This window comes from Archocentrus centrarchus, chromosome 7 (assembly GCF_007364275.1).
Source record: "Archocentrus centrarchus isolate MPI-CPG fArcCen1 chromosome 7, fArcCen1, whole genome shotgun sequence".
Lineage (NCBI taxonomy): Eukaryota > Metazoa > Chordata > Actinopteri > Cichliformes > Cichlidae > Archocentrus > Archocentrus centrarchus.
In genome coordinates, this window is record NC_044352.1 from 27,746,647 (window position 1) to 27,765,538 (window position 18,892).

The 18,892-nt window shown below is 38.4% G+C and overlaps 1 protein-coding gene across 3 annotated transcripts in view; it reads left to right on the forward strand.

Annotated features, from left to right (window-relative positions):
- gnb1a (guanine nucleotide binding protein (G protein), beta polypeptide 1a) overlaps nt 1-18,892 on the forward strand; it is a 33,407-nt gene that overhangs the window by 11,030 nt on the left and 3,485 nt on the right. The window contains exons 1-8 of one of the 3 annotated variants that reach the window (XM_030733628.1): nt 10,275-10,410; nt 11,688-11,794; nt 12,439-12,477; nt 12,688-12,794; nt 15,780-15,843; nt 16,590-16,752; nt 17,979-18,045; nt 18,411-18,612. In XM_030733628.1, the coding sequence (XP_030589488.1) occupies nt 11,738-11,794; nt 12,439-12,477; nt 12,688-12,794; nt 15,780-15,843; nt 16,590-16,752; nt 17,979-18,045; nt 18,411-18,612 (699 nt within the window). In that variant the 5' untranslated portion in view covers nt 10,275-10,410; nt 11,688-11,737. Of the gene's footprint in view, nt 1-10,274; nt 10,411-10,930; nt 11,048-11,687; nt 11,795-12,438; nt 12,478-12,687; nt 12,795-15,779; nt 15,844-16,589; nt 16,753-17,978; nt 18,046-18,410; nt 18,613-18,892 lie in introns of those variants that run through there. The other 2 variants (XM_030733630.1, XM_030733629.1) reach the window with 2 other exon arrangements.

Sequence of the window (18,892 nt, forward strand, 5' to 3'; positions counted from 1 at the left end):
CTGATTCAGTTTGGACCATTTTATTTTTTTTGATACTTTAGACACCCCCAGTCCAAGATATTTTTTTTGTTGTCTAGGGGCAATGTTGTGCAACAATGGTACAAAACAGAAAATTATTAATTCATAGATTATAAGACAACTGTTTGACAGCAATAAAAACATCAAAATGTTCCAAAAAGTCGTCAAATTATGAAACAGAATTGAAAAATGCTTGAAACATATTTACATATATGACTTGATACAGGCTTAGGTTTGTATTGCCTAGTGTTGTGTCATATTGATTCTCATGTTGTGAGACTTTGCCATCACCCTGTGAAACTTAACAAAACAATTCTTCTGTGCTGTAAAACAGAGGTGAACATTACACTTCATACATGTCTGGTGTTCCTGTGCATCTTCCCTTGTTGTCACGTTATTGGCCAGTGTGATGTATTGTCCACTGGCCATCCCGATTTTAGAACGGGAGACTTGGGTCCCTGCTTCTTCCTCCTCCCCTCATACTTTTAAGATATCCCACCACTGGTTCATCCTCTCTTCTTGCTTTCTTCTTTGGATTTACAGACTTTGTACAGTTTGGGGTTTGAATGCATATAAGCATACGTGTTCACTTTTTGTCATCCATTTTCATTCCAGTCCCATCTGTACATGAGCCAGCATGTCACCACTGCCATGTTTATCAAATGCAAGACAAGGTGGTGGTATCACTTTTTTTGAGGATTTGGGTATCGATAGGGGTTTAGGATTAGGGTTACCTTATCTAAGGTACCCTAACCATATAAGTCTCCCTCAAGAAGTACCCCTTATTGCACAACGTTGCACCGAGGCAACAAAAAGAGAAACTGAATTTCCGAACATTCAAAATTTTAAAAAGTAAATTTCATAAAACTTGACCAAAAAAAAAAAAACAAAACAAGAAAACCCTCTCTACAACTAAGCCAAAACGTCATATGTGACATTAAGATAATTTAAAAAAAAATTAAGTCCTTGAAACTTGAACATGGGATATGAGTAGTAATATCAGGAAGGCTCTATTAGAAACAATATAACGGTATTGAAGCTCTTGTATTTTGGGACACCAGTGTAAAAACCATTACACGGTGCATTCATTCATGTTGCTGCTGCCCAGTCAGGGGAGAGGAAGGAATCACTTCCTGCTCCACAGTGCTGTAGCTGCCTTGTAAAGAAGCTACTGAGAGCTGATCTGTGTGTTGAAAATGACAAAGTGGTGGAGCTTTTAAAAAATGTCCAGAAGCGATTCCTTTATGTCTAGTGTTAGTGCATCATCACCCCCTTGTACCCTCCTGCATTCTTTATGCCCTGGTTGTGTTTCAGCTATATTTACAATGCATCACTACCCCACAGCACTTACAGACCCTCACCCACCGGTAAGACTTAAAAAAAAAAAAAAAAAAAAAAAAAAAGCATGCAGTTACTGTATCTTTTGCCTGTTTTAGACTAGAACAAATATTTGAATTATAACATCTTTAAATTTAGAAAATTATATGGATATTTGTATTAATAACTGTCACTTTAAGTAGCTGTCAGTGGGGGTTATTAAAGATATTAAAGCTTGGTTGGCCTTGAACTTTTTAAATTTTAATGAAAAGAAAACAGGTGATGGTGTTTGGACCCAGTGGCTCCTGTGAGTCCTCCTCTGTTGACTTGGGACCCTTGGAGGTATATTTTAAACCCATTATTACTGATCTTGGTTTTAAGGTGGACAGTGATCTTTTTTTTTTTTTTTTTTTTTTTTTTTTTTTTTTTTTTTAAATTGAACAGCCAAATCAGAGCCATGGTTATGTCCAGTTTTTATCATTTGAAGCGATTGGCATCAGTAAAAACGTTTCTATCTAGGCAGCACTTTGAAACAGTGATCCACGCTTTTATTTCATCTCGACTGGATTACTGTAACTCACTCTATTTGGGAGTCAGTCAGTCGCTACTCTCACATCTGCAGCTAGTTCAAAATGCTGCTGCACGACTTTTGATGGGAACTCAAAAGAGAGCACATGACCTCTGTCCTGGCCTCACTTCACTGGTTGCCTGTATATTTTAGGATTCATTTTAAGATTCTTATGTTCATTTTTTAAATCTTTGCACAATCTTGCCCCCACCTTACCTCTCTGAGCTTCTTCACCCCTACATACCTTATCAGTCTCTCCAGTCAGCAGACCAGCTGCTCTTGGAGATACCAAAATCAAGAAGGAAGCTCAGAGGGGACAGGGCTTTCGCTGTCGTTGGTCCTAAGTTATGGAATGACTTGCATTCGCAGGTTAGAGAGGCCCCTTCACTGTCCACTTTTAAAGTTCGTCTTAAAACCACCTTTTTCCCTTGGCTTTCAACCCCAGCTTGATCTAGTTTTAAACTCTGTTTTTGTTTTGTTTTTTAAACCTGAAAGAGCTATTTGTTCTTTGCTTGTGTTTTATTGTACAGCACTTTGTGTCAGCTGTGGTTGTTTTAAAGTGCTTTATAAATAAAGATGGTGTGGTATGGTATGGGTTTATAGTGCTGATCAAAGTTTATTTTTCTGATTATTGAAAGGAAATTTCCCTTTTTTTATTTTCTTTGAAGGACAGCTGGCAATAGAGTTCATAAACCAATTCAATTATTTTGACCAAATAACAATTTTAAGGTTTAGTAATTGTGGTAGGCTCAATCAGTTGAGATGATCAAATATTTTCAGTAAGCATTTCAATAACAGACGTTTGAGTTCCATAGAATTTTCACTTTTGGTTTTATTTTCATTCTGATGATACCTAATGTCCTTAATTTGATTTTAGTCTTGAAGCATGCTGCAAAAACACCCTGACACTGAACCTATAAGCCCAGGAGAGTGCTAGTTAGTAGTTAGGCAAATCAGTTATTGTGCTCAGCACTTCTAGTATAACCAGTGGTGACAGCTTAACTTGATGTCAAACAGCACAAGGTTAGGAGAATGTTTTTAAATGCTGTGGAGTTTTACCCCCTTGAAGAATTGGGGGGGAGACCCCTCTTCAGATAGTTTGCTAAGAGCTGTTCCTGTTGAATCAGGATGTGAAAGTGAACTCTGAGTTTAAGGGCCATCTATTTTCATTTTTCAATTTTAACCCAAGTAAAATGCTGCATAAAGAAGCCTTTTTCTTATAGAAATGCTTACTTATGAGAAATTAGAAAGGAATCCAATAACTGTTTGACAATAAGTTTGGTATGATATGCATATTTAATGTGTATTTCAGGGAAGATTTTTTTTTTTTTTTTTTTTTTACTTTCAGATTTGTATTTGTTACAAATCTGTGTAGAAGGAACAGTGATACTTAAACACAGTCTGCATTTTCAAACCTTGTGTGATTTTTATTTTATTTTTTTTTAATAAATCAATGTTAAATCAGGCACACACAATGATACAAATCACATAGCTGGAAATGGGTTGCTGGTGTAATGTTGCATGTTTTTTCATGCAAACACTTTAGTCCATTTGCCTGTAGTGTAACATTGTCACCCTGCAAGAATGAAACTAGCAAAGAAATGTCTTCATGCCCTCAGCTACAAGTTCTGCACTGATCACAACTGTTGTAAAACCACAACATGCACAAGTATTTTTCAGATACCACTTGAAGTATATGTCTTGGGTATCAGAGTAATTAATCTCTCCCCAGTTCACCTCAAATGCATTGGGTGTTGTGCTGAGGACCTGTAAGAGTGCATTTCCAAGTGTGTGGTTATTTGGATGATCTGTGTTCGTGTGTTTGGCTTTGGGGGGGGGGGGACTACAGGCATCCTTTTTAAGCTGTCCTTTTAAGGACATCTATTGACATTTGCTTCCCTACACCTTTCACCAGAGCATAATCATCACAACTAAGTGTCAGACCCGTCCATTAACCAAATTGCAACTTTGATACTTAAAATCTTGAGCTGTTTATAGCTGATGGCTATTCACTAGTGTGCATTGCATGGTTCGATTGTGTAGGTAAAGTCTGATATATTTAACACCTGTCCTGTGCTAATCAGTGGCATCCTTTTCTGGTATTGGTAGTCCCTTCAGTTGCTCACTAGAAAAGCTCTGCCTTGCCCAGTTTGCATTGCTGTTTCATCTCTCATTTCGACAAGTTGCTCAATTTCATTGACATTCCACGTCAGGTTCCTAGCCAGAAAAACAATTTTAGCCTGGCGTGCATGTGTATTGGGCCGTGGGGCTAATTAGCATTAGCTTGCTAATGCTAAGTACTAAATGCCATGCCAGCTTGCTAATTCATTGACGATGAACATTTGAATAATATGTATTTAATATTCTGTGATAATGGTTGGTCCTACGGGTCATTGAAGGCACCTGAATCTGATTAGACCATGTGACTTGATGACAATTGGGTGTGTGGATCCCTCTGGTCTGTTACCATGTTCTGAAAATAGGATGCACATTTACCTACAGCTATTTTTAATAAACTTTCCTTAAGCAACACGTCAGTGTGTTATCCTCGTGAGTCTACGAAGACAAGAAACAAGACAGGCTCCTGGGATTTTCTTTAATAGGAAGCCCAAAATTGTCCTGCCCTTAATGGGGCAGGGGTGCGGGCCTTCTTGCTAATTGCAGTTATAGAACAGTTCCAATAAATAGCTAACCGGTGAAATTCTCAGCCTGGCGCAAGACAACCTAAGCATGGCACAGCGCCGTGTGATCAACCACTGGCTAGAATCCTGAATGTGCTTATCACTTTGGCCTTAAAACAAAATGGCTAAACAGGTTTACAAACAATAGACTTGGACTGAGCTGAAATAAAAGTAGTGCCCATGAACTGGGTCAAAAACAGAAATGCATATTTTGTTTTATTTCTTTCTCTCTTGGGTATTTGACAATGAACTGCAGTAACTGTTGCTTGATTGAGGAGATGGTTACCGTTTGCCTGTTCTACACGATTATCAACATGCACATCTTTGGATAGCTGTTTTCACAAACAAACAGCAATGTCTGATTTGGTGCCCACGAGTATTGCGGGGCACCAAATATACTGAGGTACAGTTTGGAGTCATTTGGCTCAGTGGTTCTTATTTGGCTTCATGTTTTGTTTCTGCGGCGTCTTCACAGCTGGGGATGTTTCGTTACAAGAAATTTTGTGGTCGCTACCAATACCCATAGAAATGAATGATTCTCTGTGCCCAATTCAATACCAAAACAAAATGAATATTCCATGTACTGAAATGCAAACATTTTTTAATTTGTTCTTATAAAGTAATTTAAAAACATTCACATGGTGGAAAATGTTACATATTTTGCATCACATATTTTGTGATGCAGACTGAAATGTTAAAATGGTTACCCAAGTAGCCTACTAATGTTATAGTTACAGTATGTTAACATAAGTATTTCATGTTAGCCATTGCAAACATTTTAGCCTATGAAACATAGATGAGTTCTCAACCACAGTGCCAGCTGTCTCAAACAAAATGCTAACGTGTGTTTCAGGATAACATAAGAAGGATAATACTTGGATGTTATTAGTGTGAAATGAAACTAACTCAACCATTTGAACAGATTTGGATGCCATGGTTTTAAGTGCTTTGATAAATTGAAAGTATATCCTCCCTTGGTCCAAAAAAACCATAGTTTGTATCTTGCCTTTTGAGAATCAGTTATCATTCCTTGATCAGGCTCACGCCAACCCCCAATCCATGTCGAACATAAAGTACTTTTGTAGGCTCTGCCTTTCTTATCAGTGAGCAAAGCTGTTGTGGCAGGATGGACTAGAACACTTTATTCTAGCCGTGTGTTGCCCCCTTCAGTTCTGGATGAATCGTTGCCTCAGTACATACGCGTTCTATCGTACCAAAGAAAAACAAGCATCACCTTTTCAGAGTTTTGGTATCATGGTATTGTAAGTAGGGATGCCACCAGAACCGATAGTTACAACTACCATACCTGCATGTGAAGTGTTTCCAAAATTTGCGAATTACAGCTATAGCATGCATCATCTCTACTAAATTCACCACTATTAAATTCATTGTAGTGAAATTGGGACACAGTTGAAAAAAATGTATATATATTTGCACTGTGCACAGTTCAGTTCTTGGTTGTTAAAACCTTAAACAAGGCAAGTTTCCTGTGGAATATTTTTAGCATTGCCTCATTTAGTAGATGCTAAACTCCTCAGGCTTTTTTGTGACTATATCCTTATAGCTGTTCTATACAATTCTTTGTAAGACAGTTGGTGTGTATCTATTAGAATGTGAGGTGTTTAGGGGCCTTTGTAAATTATAGTTACAAAAAATAATCCAGATTATGCTATCGTAAAACAGGCACTGCACTGGTAGCTCTTATTAAACTGCCAGTTATCATAACATTACATGCTTTGGCTATTACAGTAATAACTGTGACATCACATTGAAGAGTCCATGAGCTGCCAAGCTCACAGTAAATACACAAAGTGACAGATGATGGTTACAAGTGACTTGTCCCATTGCATCCTCAGAGACTAGCCTCTCGCATTCAGTCAGTCTTGATTATTTGTTTACCAGTATGGGCTGGGCCTAATCTCAGTCATAATGACCTAATTTTGTGTGAAGTACTAGCCTGTCCTCTGGTGTTGTAACTGTCAACATAGTGCCTCATGCTGAATTTCCACCCTCCTCTCGGACTCTTTGATCTGTCTTTGTTTTGTTTTGTTTTTTGTTTTGTTTTTTAATCCACCTTTTAACCCAAGCCTGCCTGTTAATATTTCCAGTGTAACCTGTTACTGTATTGTAATTGATTCCATAGCCTGCTTCAAAGCCTAGATGGACACTGGCAAGCACAATGGTAATAGAAGAAACCACAGAGCAAGTGTATTTGTAAAGTGTGTATGTGCTGTCGCCACATCCGCTAAATGTTTTGACAAAGGGAAGAGAGAGAGAGACGAGCACAGCTAGGGAAACACCCTTAAAAAGGAAACGCCTGCTAAGTGAATCTATGCACTCGTATAAAGGTGGAGGCCGCATGCTGACACAGATGATCAGTAGCTAAGGCACTGCAACAGCCAGCCAGCTACCAACTGACTTGCAAGCAAGACCAGCCCCCATCCATACTGTACTGCAGCTCATATGGTTTGTTTCTACTAGCAGCAAATCAACCTCAACCTAAGAGGCACACTAAAGGTCTAGAATGTTAAAAAAAAAAAAAAATTAATCTTGAAAGACAAGTTGGCAGGAACAATCAGACAAGTGCAACTGGATGCAACCCTGAAGAAAGCAAAGGGTGGGGCAGCTAGTAATCCAGGCAGGAGGGTGTAAATTATTTAGTCTACCATCTTTACCCTGCTTTTACCTTGTGCGTAATACATGGCAGTTTGTCTTGGTCTCCCAGCTGGGCAATATGTTTGTTTGTTTTTTAATAGAAAATGTACAAGATGTCTGTATTTCCTTTTTTTTCTGCCAGTGGTGGTGTTCATGTATGTATTTTCTTCATTTCTGAGAAGGACTTGTGCACTTATTTTCTGGAATTTAATTTTTGAATGAAGTATGACCTTTATAAACTAAAACATGCTATCAGAAATTTCATTACCTCATTCAAAATGATAAATGAGAAGCATGAAGGCCTTTCAGACAGTCAGGCACCAATTTGTATTTAGATTATCAATGAATCTATATCTGATAAGTCATTTGGTTGAATCAGCTATATGGTACATTTATACTAGAGTAGCTTATTTTGTGGAACTTTTTCTGTAATGTTATATAGGAGTATATTTAGCTGAAAATTAGATTAGAAAAGTTGTATTTTTGGAAAGAAAGAAACCCAGTGCAGAATAAATGCAGGCCTCCTTTGTTAGTCCTAGATGTTGTGAAGCATACTGAGCCATGCTCGTCTTTACCAAGGGGTTAATTAGCAGCTACCCTCCCAATTGTCCTCTGCTTGTTCACTCTCATTAGTTTAATCTGGCTCTGTCCTCCTGTTTGCCTCTTGTCTATATCCCCTTGTGCACAAGGACACTTTGTGGCAGTCTCCACTTTGTCATCACTGTGAGGTCTCTTGTCTACCTCGAAATCTGTTGCCACACCCCACACTAGACCATTTTGTGTATAGTCTTTCACATATGCTACTCTTAGGTTTTACTTAAACTAAACCAAATTGTCAAGTGTTTGGGTTAGTTTTATCCATATTTAATATTGTCATGGATGTAATTATCAGAAGCCTACTTTTTTTCTTTCTTTTTTATTTTTTTATTTAAATGGTAGCGCGGGTAGTTCAGTTCAACATTTTATTTATTTTTGTATTTTTCCTTAATGCATTTTTGGAATACAATAAATATATTGAAGGGTAAAAAGATAAAGGGCTTTTTCTATTTATTTTTTTTATTTTTGAGAAATTTTGTATTTAATGCAAATAATACAAATTTGCTCTCTGAAACATTCACAAATTTTGACATTTTCAAATATATTAAAATATTTTTTTATTCAAGCGGCATCCATTTAAAAAAAAAAAAAATCTGATCCTGCACTGTTTAATGAAACACCAGCAGAAATGGCATCTGATAGAGGACCTATAAATCCGTATGCTGTGAAAATGGGTGGTGCATTTGATTATTGTATATGGGAAGAAGAAATACCAATGAAGTCTCTGTGTATGGAGTCAAATTACACTTCCTCTCTCCTTGTCAATGTGTTGCGCTCGAGATGTCGGAGCTGATAGGAGTGGCTGGAAAATGTGAAGTCTGCTTCCCTCCTCCTCTTTCTACTCCTCCTCCCCCACCACCTCTCTAAAAATAGCTGCCAGAAAGAGAAGGCAGTGAAGTCGAGGCTCTATCTGTTGGGCTGCCAGTGGTTTCAACACTCCCACCACCAGCAAAAGGGGAAAAGAGTCTTCTGAATCACACCTTTTTTATGCTAATTCTAATCTCAGTGAAGAGTACAGCTTTATATTATGTTTTTTCCACTAGATATCCTTAAATATCTACCATTTGAAATTGGCCTGATGTTAAATTTTTTAGCATTTTAAAGGCCATGTTGTTTTGGAGCACAGAGGCCAGCAAGAAAAACGTACAGAACATTTTCAAGGATCAAATTGTAACATGTTCCTGATGAGCTATTGATCACCTGACCTAAGCCAACTCCACATGTTTCACTTGACAGAAGACAGAAACCCCCTGAAACAAGAAATGACAATAAATATAGGTTATGCATGAGAGCAACATCAGGAGTGATGTCAAGTTTTTGCATATTTGAATATTTCAGGCAGTTTTGTACAGCAGCATATTTGACACACATATGTATGTTATTTATGTAATATTATGTTAGATTATGTGTGTTCTACTAAAACTGCAGACTGTGCAGATTGCATAGATTTATTTACATCTAATCCTGAAGGTTACATTCAGATTAGTAAATCAAATATCACTGTAAGAATTATGGGAAAGGCTTTACCCTTCATAAATTTAAATAATCTGTTTGCTCATTTAAAAATGTGCAGGAAAAAAGTGAATTTAATATAGAAACCACTCAAACTTACCAAACATGTTACAAAGAACGGCAGTGCCTGTGCCAGCTGTGTCCTCTGTCTTACTATTATTTAAAATCGGGACAGTCCTTGCTTGCCTATAGACAGAATAGATGCTATTGATGATGTAGAGAATACACAAGGCTTGTGTGAACAGCCAATAGTGTTTGGCACTGTGACTCCATGCTCAAAGTTCCTAGGCCATGGGAAAGCGATGGAGCTAGTATGTTTGTTTTTGTCTCTCTCATTGCATTGTTTTATAGCAGAACTGTTTGACTTAAAGAAGAACAAAGGCATGTTAAAAAATAACTTTAGTACTGACAAAAACATTTAAGAACCCTTTTTTGGGGGGGGGGGGGGGGCAGTGATTGAATATCAAATGCTTTGTCTGGTATAGCCAGTAGCCCATGTTTTACTGTGATAGCAGTTGAAAGGAGTTACACTTTTCCGCAGGTTTTGACTAAAACAAGCATAAATGTTATAGGCAATGGGTTTTTCTTTTCAAACTCAGAGGCTTTAGGGGAAGGTTACTTTAGCTGTACTGATTTTTCTGCAGAAGTGTTCCCAATTGTGTTCCACTAGCCATAACCTAGACTTCATGGACCAGTGGGATGTATCTTTGGCCTCACTCATCATTTTCAAATGCTTGTTTTTACAGTATGTGTTCAGGTTGCAAAATCTGAACTTGTGATAGCTTTGTGAAAGAATCCAAATGTGGTTTGGAGTTCTTTACCCATGATTATGTAGCGAGTTAATACAGAGAAGACAAGAATTAGCCTGTGATATTACCATGAGACCTTTTTATCAAGATTAGGGGGCTAAGACGCCTTGCTTAGATGCAGACCCATTTACAGCACTGGCCAATCAGATGACAGGTAGCTACTAAGATGTCAGACGCCTGAAGGATAAGGTGTTCATTCAGAAGGTCTCAACACTCTATAGGACAAAGAACCGAAACCCAGAGAAACAAGGAGGTAAGATCTGTTAGCAGTGCAGATGGTAGTGTAGTTGGCTTGTATTTGACACACTAGGCAGTGACAGTGCATACAGTATTCTCCTTAAATATATTTAATTTTACAAAATCTTGAGTTGAAGTGTTCCTTGGAATTGAAGATAGGAGAAAACCTAATGAAGGCAATTGCTTCATTGTTTGACTGGACTAGGTCATTGAAATCATAACTCATTTCAATAACAGTACTTTTTTTGGGTGTGTGGGGCTGGATTTTCTAACTTTTACTGGGATGTAAAGTTGTAAGGGTTGTATCACTTGCACTTTGTCTTGTCAGTGTAGAGCATGCTTCTAAGCCCAAATTCATTATTGTTGTATTCTTTGAAATGGAATTTGTCATCTTTCTGTGGATAGTGAAAGTGTCTGTGTTAACCAGAGGATTGGGGTCAGCGGGATAGCCACTGCTTTTAGGATCATCAGCAGGTTTTGTCTTAACCGGATTTGGCTGGAGGAGCTGAATCAACTGTGTCCCTGGATTACAGGGATGACATTGGAGGAGAGTTTAGAGTCCAGAGGCCAGAGCATTGACAGCTTCATCAGTCTCTGTCCATCATCTGAGCACCTTGGGGTTTTGGTAGTGCAGTGAAACTGCTGGTTTCTTGGTCTGCCTTGCTCCTTTCTTGATATCTTAATCCTTGCTCCATTTTGCCAGTCAGTAGGGGTTATGTTTTTGTCCTGCATGGCCGAGTGGGGTTTTTTTCCCTTTATTTTTTTATTTATTTATTTTTTAAAACGATGTATTTTTGCCTTGACTCTTAAGAAGTAGTTATCAGCTGCTCATTGTGGCCAGATGTTTGCCCAAGGGTTTGCTGTAGTTTGGGAGGGGGGGAGAGAAGAAATTCAACCTCATCCTCAAAATTGTTATCTTAAGCCCAAAGTAGCTGCCTAGTGCTTGTTGCTAGGTAACAGTTTCAAGCTGGTGAGCTGTCTAGAATGTGATTCCCTGAGACTTTGTCTGGGCCTCACAGATCGGATTTAAATGATGTTGTGTGATCCCCAGCTTTTGTGTAACTAAGGAAATTGTAACATGTCCATAAATACATTACAGGAGACAAAACGTCATTCCATTATGGCCAGAATCAGATGTAATTAAGTGCACTAGAGCTCAAAGTAATTTGTCAACAGCATGTGTTAAGCAGTTTGTATGTAATGTATTACTACTGCCATTTTTAAAAAAAAAAAAAAAAAGAAAAGTAGCATGAGATATGTATGTTAAGCCTATCATTGCTTTGTCTTCTTCAGATCAGCAAGAGTCTAGGCGGCGGAGCGAAGCGCACCATTAGCTGAGGAAAATGAGTGAACTGGATCAGTTACGCCAGGAGGCTGAGCAGCTCAAGAACCAGATCAGAGTAAGTCCTTTATGGTCCCCAAAGCAACGTGTTTGTTTTTCCTCTGAGTACATTTACAAATCCAAATCCAAGTGTTGTGCTTCAGCAACCTCCAGGTTTCAAACTAGTAGTGATGATAGTGTTTGTGCTTCTTAGTGTGTCTCATTCAAGTGCCTCAATACATTTTTCCAGGTTTTCTTGCTAGTAACAGTATGTTGATACATACTGTCAGATGATCAAAATCACCGAAACCACCAACAACACACTAGCAAACAAAAATAGTGATCACAATATTTCCACAAATGAGCCACTCAACATTTTGCAGATGACTGCTGTGATATGAAGTTAAAGCTCCCTGCTAAAGCCTACTCAACCTCCTCATTTAGCATCATTGTAGTGGCATACCACTGAGCAAGAATCCAACTCAGTTACTGTGATACAGAGTTTCTATTTTGACTTCTTTTTTTTTTTTTTTCAGTTGTATTGCACCATAATTTCCTGTCATTTATGATTATTAAATGGATTGCAATGTGCAGATCAGCTGATGTCACACATTCATACGGTAGTTGAATTTTTTACAGAGTGCTTTAAAAGTGAAGAAGCCCCATGCATGAAAGAATGTCATTGGCACATAAAATATGATTGACTGGATTGTTGTGTTTCAGGATGCCAGGAAAGCATGTGCGGATGCTACCCTGTCTCAGGTAAGAGCTATAGTTATGCTATGATCTTGACTCATCATAAGTTAGTATTATGAAACTCAAAGACAATCTGCTTAATGTTTGGTTGTGGGTGGTGTGCACACAGTTCTTAATTTGGACTTTTATTTATTTATTACATGAAGTGTGAGTGCAAATAGCAGAAAGATAAAGTGGTCTCAAGGTGACTTTGTCTCTCATCTTGATCTTGTTTAGATCACAGCTAACATTGACCCTGTTGGCCGAATTCAGATGCGCACTAGACGGACACTGAGGGGGCATCTGGCTAAAATCTATGCCATGCACTGGGGCTCTGACTCGAGGTAATTTCATTCAAATCCATTCTGTCCATTAACTAAATATTTTATCCCATCAGCCCAACCCCCATTGCCTAAATGCAGGAAAGGGATATAAAAGCTTGTTTGATTGTCTTTGTGCTGCTTACTTCCTCCTGAGGGTCTTCTTCAAACCATGGCATTCCACAATAACTCACTCCACTCTAAATCCTGAAACAAGGCTTTTGTAGTCTGTGATATTAATGTGTAGTCACTCTTATAGCATTTTAACAGTGGTATGTTTGTGCACATGCACATTAACGCACTCATTATCATGAATACTTAATTCACATGCATCAGTCACTGTATCTTTGAGTGCTTCTACTGCACTGTGTCTTGTTCTGTTTGTGTGCACTGGGGGTGTGGTATGTGGGCAGGAAAAATACTCAAAATGGAGCCAGTCTTTGTTAAAAGCAAGTGTTGAGGCTCATAACCATGAAGCAGTACTCCTCACTTGACATAAAGCGTATTCCCTAGAGCTGTACACGCCTCTCACCTCAGCAATCAACAAGTTAATCACTGTGGCACTGCTGTGCGTCAGTCCGCAGAGAGACCACTGCAAAGTGCTCATTCATTTCATCACCTTCCTGGTCATATAACTTTATTTTTTTTATTATTATTTTTTTAACACTGTGTTTACCCAGCACTTACTATTAGTTGCATCTCAATGTTTCACCAAGAGGTGTTATATTTACTAGACTACATTTGGCTCCCTGCTGGGATTTAGCCAATCAAAAAGCTTTTTTGACCCATAGTCTAGGCTAGGGTTGCTTCTTCACACCTCAGACTGGGGTGCATTTCCTACAGATTGAGAAAGAAAGCTTTCTCTTAACTTCCATCTACCAGCCAGGAATGTTTAGAATTAAATTTTCAATATCTAACACTCTGTAGAAACAGCACAAATGCATATAATAAACTGCCTATAGGACACAATAAACAAACCAAAAAATTTAAAACAAAAAATTGAGAAGCCCAAATGTATTTCAAATTGTTTAAAAAAGAAAAAAAAGATTCAGAATTATTTTTGAAATTATTATGGTATTGGTGCAAAGAGCATCTGTAGCAACACCTTAATGATCTATATTATACAGGTTCACATTCAATAACTTAAGCACAGAAAATCATACCTGAAGAAAATGTGAACTTATTGTAGTAGTCCTGATTTATTGAGGGGGAAATGCTAATTGATTTTTGTCGGTGCATGTAAGAAGACAAACCACTGTTTTTGTGATAGATATAGATGTGTGTGTGTGTGTGTGTGTGTGTGTGTGTGTGTGTGTGTGTGTGTGTGTGTGTGTGTGTGTGTGTGTGTGTGTATATATTTGAACTCTAAAATAGAATTTTATTTATTTATTTATTTTATTAATTTCATGTCTGGAACACACAAACAATATCATGGTTAATGGATAGAAACAGCCATTCCCTAAAATCTGTGGGGAAAAAGGAAACCATTTATATTTGGGCCTTTTATTATTGCTACTTGTTTTCAGACATCCAGTATAGTGTCTCGTCACACAGCTGTACCACAAAAGTGTATACCTTATGAAAATGGGACCTGGTTACATAAGTTTAGACAGACCTAAAGAATGGTGAATTGTTTAAAATGGGGCATTTGTTCAGATTGAAGAAGGCGGTATAAAAGCTATAAAAACAATGTTTTCTTTGAAAACATTCTCTTCTCAACCCTCAGAGCTCTGTCCTGACTTGAAAGTGAGTTTTGTGTTGTAGTCTTACTGCTAACACACCCACTGTCGCAGGATGATGTTGTGGAGCCTGATCTGAAGTTGGTATATTTTACTCTTTAACGTGGGCCCAGATTGAATGTGGTCATTTTAAGACCAAGAAGCTGGTGATTCTTTTTTTTTTTTCTTCTTGGACTAGAATTCCCAGCACAGATCTTTCTGTCCCTAGCTTATTATCTGCCAGAGTGTGCATATGTGAGTGTGCTCCTGCCAGCACAGTAGTTAAGATTTGCATATTCCCAGCAGCCATTGGTGTGTTCACTCTTTTCCCTGTTCCTGTGTGCATTGGGACCATCACTGTGGTTACTCCTGTTGGGTTCACCCAGATAGCAGAGCAGTCATAGAGGTACCGAGGAGGTGTCGCTTAAATGCAAAATCTTGAATGTGGTTTGGTTTTGTTTTAAAGAAATGCTCCTGTAAATATACTTGGAAGTATCTGTATAATCCAGCTACATTTAGCACCATCAATTCCATGGACCACTCTAATGTAAAATGTATTTATTCATTTTTTAATGTTCAAGGTTTTTTTTTTTTTTTCTATTTGTTCCATTCATTTGCTTGGTAGGTTTTGCTGTTGTGGATATGATGGTTTTTTGTTATCTGTCTACAAAAAGATGCCTATTCACTTACTTGTTCAACATTGCAACACTTAGCTTCCATAATGGTTCTTGAACAAGCCCCCCAATCTCACCACCTACACAGCACATTGGATTGTGTGACCTGTATTGGTTTCTATCTTTTGTCATGTTCACTCACAGAAAAATGGTAACACTTTAAAACATGGTTATGTTTGTGTCTTAACAATACCTCTCCTACTGTGTTGGCTTTGAAATGATGGCTTTGAGGTCATTATTACCCCTAATTCCCATAAAGTACAGCAGAATGTGGATGCAAAATTACAAACTTCTTCAAATAAATAAATGCATCATCATCCAAACTGTTCTGTTCTATAATTTCAAACCCATTAAATAGAATTATCAAGTAAAATAAGCCATATCCCCATATATTGTGTGTTGAGTTATTTGGTATTGTGAAGATCAGATAACAGGTACTGGGTACCACTGTTATAATGTATTATAAGCTATCCATTACAGTTTAAAACAAAGAAGTTTTGGTGAAGTATACATCCAGAAAAGCCAAATGTGTTCTGTTTATTCTAGTGTTATTTGACTTCTAGTTTAAATTGATGGCAATGCTTTGCTTTTATTAATCTCATCTTTCTTTTCACCAGGCTTTTGGTCAGCGCTTCCCAGGATGGCAAACTCATTATTTGGGACAGCTACACCACGAACAAGGTAACTGAAACAATCTGGTCTGTAATTTTGGTACTTGGTCTTAATTTTTTTTTTGGTGTTTAAAAAAACCCATTCCTGGTGTTTAGCCAATGAAATATGCAAACAGACAAATTCTTGCTCTTTTGTTTGGGTTTTGTTTTTTTTTGTTTTGTTTTTTTTCCTCTTTTCTTTTGGTTTGATCAGTAAACAATAATTATTTCCAAGCTATCATTATTACAACAGCAGATGTTACCAAAAAATAGTGAGATGACATAAAATATCGCATAATTGGTTAGCTTGTTCTAAAACCAAAAGGCCAAAACATAACCGCCGTTGACTCAGGCCTAACAATACTTTAATCTGGAGCTCTAAACAGTGACGGACGCCTCCTCCCCGATACATATAAAACACACACATTCAAGCTAACTGGATAAGACAAAGTAGTCTAAACATAAAAAGATGTGTACAGTTGTCCTTCACCAGATTTCTAACTGATCTATTGTCTTTATCCTTTCATCCAAGATTAAGTCAGCAGTAATGATTACTCACAGATTTCTGGCATCTGGTTTCATTTGCAAAATGTTAAGTTCATTATAATACAATTCACAAGCGTTTGTGCCAAGTAATGCTATTTATAGTGGATACTGTGCCCTTGAAAGGTTAAGTTAATATTGCAGACAGACTTTGTCACATGCCCACCCCTCTCTCTCGCTCTTCCATCTGTCACTGCATACTATCTAATATTAAATCTTGCTCTTCTCCTCCAGGTCCATGCCATCCCGTTGCGCTCCTCCTGGGTGATGACGTGCGCCTATGCCCCTTCTGGAAACTATGTTGCCTGTGGTGGCCTGGACAACATCTGCTCCATCTACAACCTGAAAACCCGTGAAGGAAATGTGCGCGTAAGCCGCGAGCTGGCTGGACACACAGGTAGGCGGGATACTTCCATTAGCTTGTACCCGTTTACCTGTCAGTCCCAGGATGTTGGGAGAGCTCTCCAGTGCAGCCCCGGAGACGCAGATCCCTCAAAGGTTGCATCAGGAAGGACATCCAGCATAAAAATCTGACAAATCAAATGCGTGGCAACCCCGTGTGAATAAGGGAGCTGCCGAAAGTAGTTTTTGTCATAGATTGCTAACAATACTTTATAACAAGGACAATATAGCTTATGGCACGACTCCAGTCATTTGATTTTTGGAGGCTGCGTCTCACATTCAGGTTTCAGTTTGGCCCTCCATTTGGGTGGAGACAAGTTCATATTTCTCACTATTAAATTTGAAATTTTTATTGGTTGAGGTAGAATGAGGTTGTGAGGTAGGGACCTTTGAATGTGTTTTTTTTGGGGGTTTTTTTCCCCCACTAGCAACATTAGTGAGGCTGGTAGTTTCACCTTGTGAGTCTATTAGTGTGTCAGTGTGTAATAACACCATGTGCTCTGGAGAATATTTGGCCGTTTTAAGGAGTTTGGCAGGTTTAGACAGATTTTGCCTAAGCAAGACTGCAACCATACAGGATGTAGCCATACAAGTGTGTATTTTTAGAACAAAAAAGACCCCCCCACACATACACACACACACCAAGAAAAAGCCCTCCTATGAACAGCCAGTCAATTCTAAGCCATTATGTTGCTAAGGGAGCCCTATATAATGGTGTAAGCCCAATTATTTTCACATCCAGAAGATGCCAGTCGTATGGTGCATCTGTCTCCACTGTGCCGTATACCAGCTCAAACTAATGAAAGTGTTGAGCTCTTGGGTGCGGAGCATTCATCTGATCAGTGTCACATGATGCAGGAAGTGTGTCAGCATTTTAGTTCCAGTTCCCTCACTATTGGGAGGGGTATGTAATACTCTGCCAGCTAGTAAAGGGAGAATTATGGAAGCAAGTCATGAACCAGGAGATGCCCTACAGCTTTTTTTTTTTTTTTTTTTTTTTTTTTCCTTCCCCCCCTTTCTTTTTTTTCCTGGTGGTGAATTAGTCAATTCATCTCCCCCACGTCCAGCTCACGTAACATTCTGTGAGGGTGGGATGATGATTTGGGCTTAGGTTTTTAATCTGTCCATAAAGTAAGGAAATGAAACCTGTGTGTCTTATGACTCTGCAAAAATAATATATAATATTACAGTTATTCAGTCAGTTTGATTCATTCCTTTCAGGTTACCTGTCCTGTTGTCGCTTCCTGGATGACAACCAGATTGTCACCAGCTCTGGAGACACCACCTGGTGAGTTGGGATATTGCACCCAATACAAATCAGTACAATCAATGCAAATTTTGTAACAGTTTGGTTAGAATTTAAAATTTTCAAAACCTTAAATACTATACAGTAAATAATTACGTTGGTTTACATAATACTAGTTTGGCCTGAAAGGTTTTAGGGTTGTCTACCATATTTATGGAAATACAGCAGTACATCATTTTATTTAAATTCCCATTTAGTGCTGCATATTAGAGAGTTACTGTTTAAATCCATGTCAACTCTAATTGGTGTCTTTCTGGGCTTGATTCTGCTTATAGGTCATCAATCACTCTGTAAAGTACTTGCCTTTTTTTTTTTTTTTTTCTTATGTTCTCTGTGCTTTCTTGCAGTGCTCTGTGGGACATTGAGACTGGCCAGCAGACAACTACTTTTGCCGGCCACACCGGTGATGTCATGAGTCTCTCGCTGGCGCCCGACACCAGGCTGTTTGTGTCTGGAGCCTGTGATGCTTCAGCCAAGCTCTGGGATATCAGAGAAGGAATGTGCCGACAGACCTTCACTGGTCATGAGTCAGACATCAACGCCATCTGCGTAAGGACACAAATGCAAACCTTTTATACAGTAGTCCTCTCAGGGTGTCAAGTCTTAAGCCATTTAGTGGATTACCAAATCAAGTCTGTCAGAACAAGTTTCAGGCTCTTGAGCAAGTCCAGGTAAAATAATTGGATCGTTTGGCTCTGTTTGCGTCGACCGTTTTGTAAAAGTTTTTGTTCCAATTTTAAAGCTCTTTCAGAAAAAGCTAAAGGTAACTTTGTTTTAAATGAGTGGCCTCAAGTTCATAGTGGATAGTAGTATTGCAAATAGTATTCAG